Source organism: Ursus arctos, unplaced genomic scaffold (genome assembly GCF_023065955.2).
Source record: "Ursus arctos isolate Adak ecotype North America unplaced genomic scaffold, UrsArc2.0 scaffold_33, whole genome shotgun sequence".
Taxonomy (NCBI): Eukaryota; Metazoa; Chordata; class Mammalia; order Carnivora; family Ursidae; genus Ursus; species Ursus arctos.
The window spans coordinates 28602923-28608134 of NW_026623019.1; the positions used below are offsets into that span (position 1 = coordinate 28602923).

At 39.4% G+C, this 5212-nt stretch overlaps 1 protein-coding gene across 1 annotated transcript; it reads left to right on the plus strand.

Moving 5' to 3' along the window:
* The first annotated feature begins 1234 nt into the window (after window positions 1-1234).
* LOC113249032 (olfactory receptor 4K13-like) lies at window positions 1235-2176 on the plus strand. The gene has a single exon (XM_026490607.3). It carries the CDS (start codon window positions 1235-1237, stop codon window positions 2174-2176), a length of 942 nt encoding a protein of 313 aa, XP_026346392.3.
* The last annotated feature ends 3036 nt before the right edge of the window (window positions 2177-5212 follow it).

Here is a 5212-nt window from a genome sequence, read left to right on the forward strand (position 1 = left end):
TCAAAGATATATGAGCCAGTCTAAGAGTCAAGAATCAGTCTGCACACAAGTATGAAATACCAGAGGAAAGCACTGGGTACAAAGAAGATAAGCTTGTAGGAACCAAGGAAACATAAACACTGCTTGTAAAAAATCTGCTGATTGGTCATAGTCCATCTATAAGCTGAAAGCAAAGGGACAAGAAAGCAAACCCCAGCCGAGAACCCAGCAACAAGAGATTGATGCAAATAGGCAAAAAGGCCAAACAGCCAAGGTCAGCAGTTTTGTCCAGAAACCAAAGTATTTAAGATAAAGAGTACTACAGAAGAACAAAGAGGAGGTAGTGGTAGTGGAGGAGGAGGAAGTAGAGGAGGAGGTGGAAGAGGTGGAGGAGGCAGAGGAGGTGGAGGAGGAGGAGGATGAGGAGGAGGAGGAGAAAGGGAGAGAGGGAAAAAAAAAGGCAGGAAAGAAACAAGGAGGGGAAAGAGGGGAAAAGGGGGAAAAGGTGAGAGGGGAGGGGAAGGGAGGAGAGAGGAGGAAAAGGGAGGGGAGGGAAAAAGGAGAAAGGAAAAAGGAAAGGAGGGGGAAGGAGAGGAGGCAGAGAAGAGAGGAGAAGAACCTGTACACTGAGAAATATTTATGTTCCTGAGCAGAAACTAGGAAGCTTATTTTATGATGTTTTTTGTGGGGGAGGGTAAGAACATATGGCAGGCTGTAGCCAGTTTAAAGCTTCAGGAAGAATTTGCTAAATTCCTAAAGTTATTTGCTGAGTAGGAATATAATTCAAGTCAAATACACATATCTGAATATTTCAAATTACAGCAGGGGAAAGGGGTAAAAGATCAAATAATAAGCACCACAGTTATATGACTATATTACTATATACGTGAACTAACTCATTTGACTAATGGCCATTTGGCTCTTGGGCTCCTTGACCCATTGAACTCATGGTTCATAAACTCATGATAAAAACAACAAATCAATATGGAGACACAATCTATGACTGCAAACTATGTTTATAAAATTTTACAATAAACTTCTCATCTTTTTTGACTTTCTGATTGAAAAAAATACAGTAATGTGAATGTTGCATGTATTAAAATGTACTTTTCAGAAATGTCTATATTATCTTTCTACATGAATCAAATACTACTTTCTATATGGTCATATCTTCAAAACTATCACAGATTAAATTGTCATTTTTTTCAGATTTTCTACATTTTAATGACTTTCTGAAAACCCCTACACAGACTAGATGGATATGATAAATAGCTCAATGGTAACGGACTTTGTTTTGTTAGGTCTCACCAACACTTGGGAACTTGAAATTTTCTTTTTTTTCATATTTTTGTTGGCCTATGTAGCAATTATGGCAGGAAACCTTCTCATTGTGGTCACCGTAACCTTTGACTCACTTCTGTACTCCACACCAATGTACTTCCTCCTTGGAAATCTCTCCTTCCTGGATATGTCTATTTCCACCATCACAACCCCTAAGATGGTCACAGATTTCCTCAGGGAGAATAAAACTATTTCTTTGTGGGGCTGTATGGCTCAGATGTTCTTCCTCCACCTTTTAGGCGGTGGTGAGATGACTCTTCTCATAGTCATGGCTGTTGATCGGTACATTGCAATATGCAAACCTCTTCATTACACATCCATCATGAATCGCCAGGTCCTCGTGGGCTCTGTGCTGCTATCATGGGCTGTTGGTTTTGTGCATACCATGAGCCAGATGGTTTTTACTATCACCTTGCCCTTTTGTGGCCCCAACATAGTGGACGATATTTTTTGTGACCTTCCCCGCGTTCTAAAACTTGCCTGCACTGAGACCTACGTTCTGGAGTTGCTGGTAACTGTTGACAGTGGTCTGCTGTCTTTCATCTGTTTCATACTCCTGCTCATTTCCTACACTGTCATTCTGGTAAGTGTCCGACGTCGATCCTCTGGTGGACTCTCCAAGGCTCTGTCCACACTGTCTGCTCACATTACAGTGGTCACTCTGTTCTTTGGGCCAATTATCTTCATTTATGCTTGGCCATTCAGTGGCTTTTCAGTGGATAAGTTTCTTTCTGTGTTTTATTCAATTATTACACCTTTACTGAACCCCATCATTTATACTCTAAGAAATCAGGAGATGAAAGCAGCCATTAGTAGACTGAGGACCAAACACATTCTCAGAATAAATTTGTATTAATTTGTTTTGTTTGTATATTTTTTAATATATTCATAATGTATATTGAAATTATCAAATGTCTGTTCCATCATTACATTTATATGACACATTTGGTTTTTTTTTTGCAAATATACTTATTTTAGTTGAAATTTAATTCAGAGTTAATATTTTTAATGTAATAAAGAATTAAATAGAAAAAGAAAAAACTGGCTCACTAACTATAGTTGGAAACCCAGAAATGTTCAAGACTAAATTCCATTAAGTAAAGATAAATCAAGGTCCGGGAGCATACAAAGTGTTGTAGGGATCTCCTGGGTCACACTGGGAGAGAAAGTCCCCCTTCCTGAAGTACATTTGGAAGGAGGTATATTGTTTCTCCAAAGACAAAAGACCTTGCAGGTGCCAGCAAACAGTCTTTCATTGGCAGGGGACAGAGGCGTGCACAGAGGTTGGATAACCTGGTCACTGCTTTTTGTTGTGCTACACCATAGATTCTGTGTACTGCACAGGAGTGGGACTGTTTTTTTTGTTTTGTTTTGTTTTTTTGTTTTTTTGAGATAAAGGACACCAGACACAGCCTGGGGAGGCTCTTCTCTGGAGGAAAGGAATGGATCTATACGGTGCCAGGTCCCTTAAGATTTGGAATCTTGAATCCCGGCTGCAGGCCAAAGATAAACGGCAGGAGAGTTGTAGTGCTGGGTGCACTGATGGCCTTCGCTATTCTTTGAGGGTTTCCTGAACAGCAGTGGGTGTGAGACCCCCTGTCTGGGGTCAAGAGAGTGGGATGACACCATTTCCCCCCTCACCACCAACACTGCAGGACTTCACAGAGCAACATAGCAGCCCTCAGTGAACGCGGGACCCCCTTACACCAAACTCTGGACCCCTGTGTCTCCTAAGTGCATATATCCTGGGGGAGGTCTAACTCTAAGCCAGCATGGTGGGTCTCTCCCCTGGAAGGCCAGCAAAGGCAGCACCCCTTCTCCTGCTGGATTTAAGCTTTATTTGCTTTTCTTTTTTCCAGCTCCTTTAGGTATAAGGCTAGGTTGTATATTTGAGACCTTTCTTGCTTCTTTAGGAAGGCCTGTATTACTATATACTTTCCTCTTAGGACTGCATTTGCTGCATCCCAAAGATTTTTGACTGTCATGTTTTCATTTTCATTTGCTTCCGTATATTTTTTAAAAATTCTTTTTTAATTTCCTGCTTAACCCATTCGTTCTTTTTTTTATTTCCACTTAGATTTTTATTTTAATTTTTTCCCAGAGGTTTGATATTATTTTTTTTATTTTTTATTTAAATTCAATTAGCCAATGTATAGTACATCATTGGTTTATGATATACTGTTCAATGATTCATTAGTTGAGTATAACACCCAGTACTCATCATATCACATGCCTTCTATAATTCCTTTTTTAAAAAAATATTTTATTTATTTTTAGAGAGAGAGCACATGAGTGGGTGGAGGGGCAGAGCGAGAGGGAGAGAGAAATTCTCGAGCAGACTCTGCACTTAAGGCGCAGCCCAATATGGGGCTGGATCTCATGGCCCTGAGATCACAACCTGAGCTGAAATCAAGACTCAGACACTTAACCGACTGAGCCACTTAGGCAACCCAATTCATTCATTCTTTAGTAAGATGTTCGTTAATCTCCATGTATTTGAGGTCCTTCAATTTTTTTCTTGTGGCTGACTTCAAGTTTCTTAGCATTGTGGTCTGAAAATATGCATAGTATCATCTCAATCATTTTGTAGGTGTTGAGGCCTGATTTGAGGCCTCAAAATCACCCTACATGTGATCTATTCTGGAAAATGTTCCATGTGCACTCAAAAAGAATGTGTATTCTGCTGCTTTAGGATGAAATGCTCTGTATATATCTGTTAATCTGGTCCACCGTGTCATTCAAAGTCCTTGTTTCCTCTTTGATCTTCCGCTTAATCTGTCCATTTCTATGAGTGGGGTGTTAAAATCCCCTACTATTATTGTATTATTATTAATGAATTTGTTATTAATTGATTTATATATTTGGCTGCTCCCAAGTTAGGGGCATAAATATTTACAATTGCTAGATCTTCTTGTTGGATAGACCCCTTTATTACGATATAGTGCCCTTCTTCATCTCTTATTAAAGTCTTTGGTTTAAAATCTAGTTTGTCTGATATAAGGATGGATACCCCAGCTTTCTTTTGATGTCCATTAGCATGATGAATGGTTCTCAACTTTCAATCTGGAGGTGTCTTTGGGTCTAAAATGAGTCTCTTGTAAGCAGCATATTGATGGGTCTTGTTTTTTGCTTGTTTGTTTTTTAATCCATTCTGATGCCCTGTATCTTTTGATTGGAGGATTTAGTTCATTTACATTCAGAGTAATTATTGAAAGATATGAATTTTGTGCCAATATATTACCTCTAAAGTTGCTCCTCCTGTAGACTGGTGTCTCTGTTCCTTTCTGGTCTTTGTTACTTTTGGACTCTCTTTCCTGCTCAAAGTGTCCCCTTTAATATTTCTTGAAGTCTGGTTTAGAGTTCACAAACTCCTTTAGTTTTTGCTTATCTTGGAAAGTCTTTATCTCTCCTTCTATTCTGAATCACAGCGTGCTGGATAAAGTATTCTTGGCTGCATATTTTTCCTATTTAGCACCTCGAATATATTATGCCACTTGTCTTCTGCCTTGCTAGGTCTCTAGGGACAGGTCTGCTGCTGGCCTTATGTATCTACCCTTCTAAGTTAAGGACTTTTTCTCCATAGCTGCTTTCAGGATTCTCTATCTTTGTATTTTGCAAGTTTCACTATAGTATGTCACGGTGTTGACTTGTTTTTGTTGATTTTGAGGGGAGCTCTCTGTGTGCTTTTAGACTTGAATGACTGTTTCCTTCCCCAGATTAGAGATGTTCTCAGCTATTATCTGTTCAAATAAACCTTCTGCTCTTTCCCCCCACCCCGGCTCTTCCTCTTCTGTAACTCTTATAATACAGGTATTGCTCTATGGAATCAATGAGTTCCCTAAGTCTACCTTCATGATCTAATACCTTTCTTTCCCTCTTCCTTTCAGCTTCA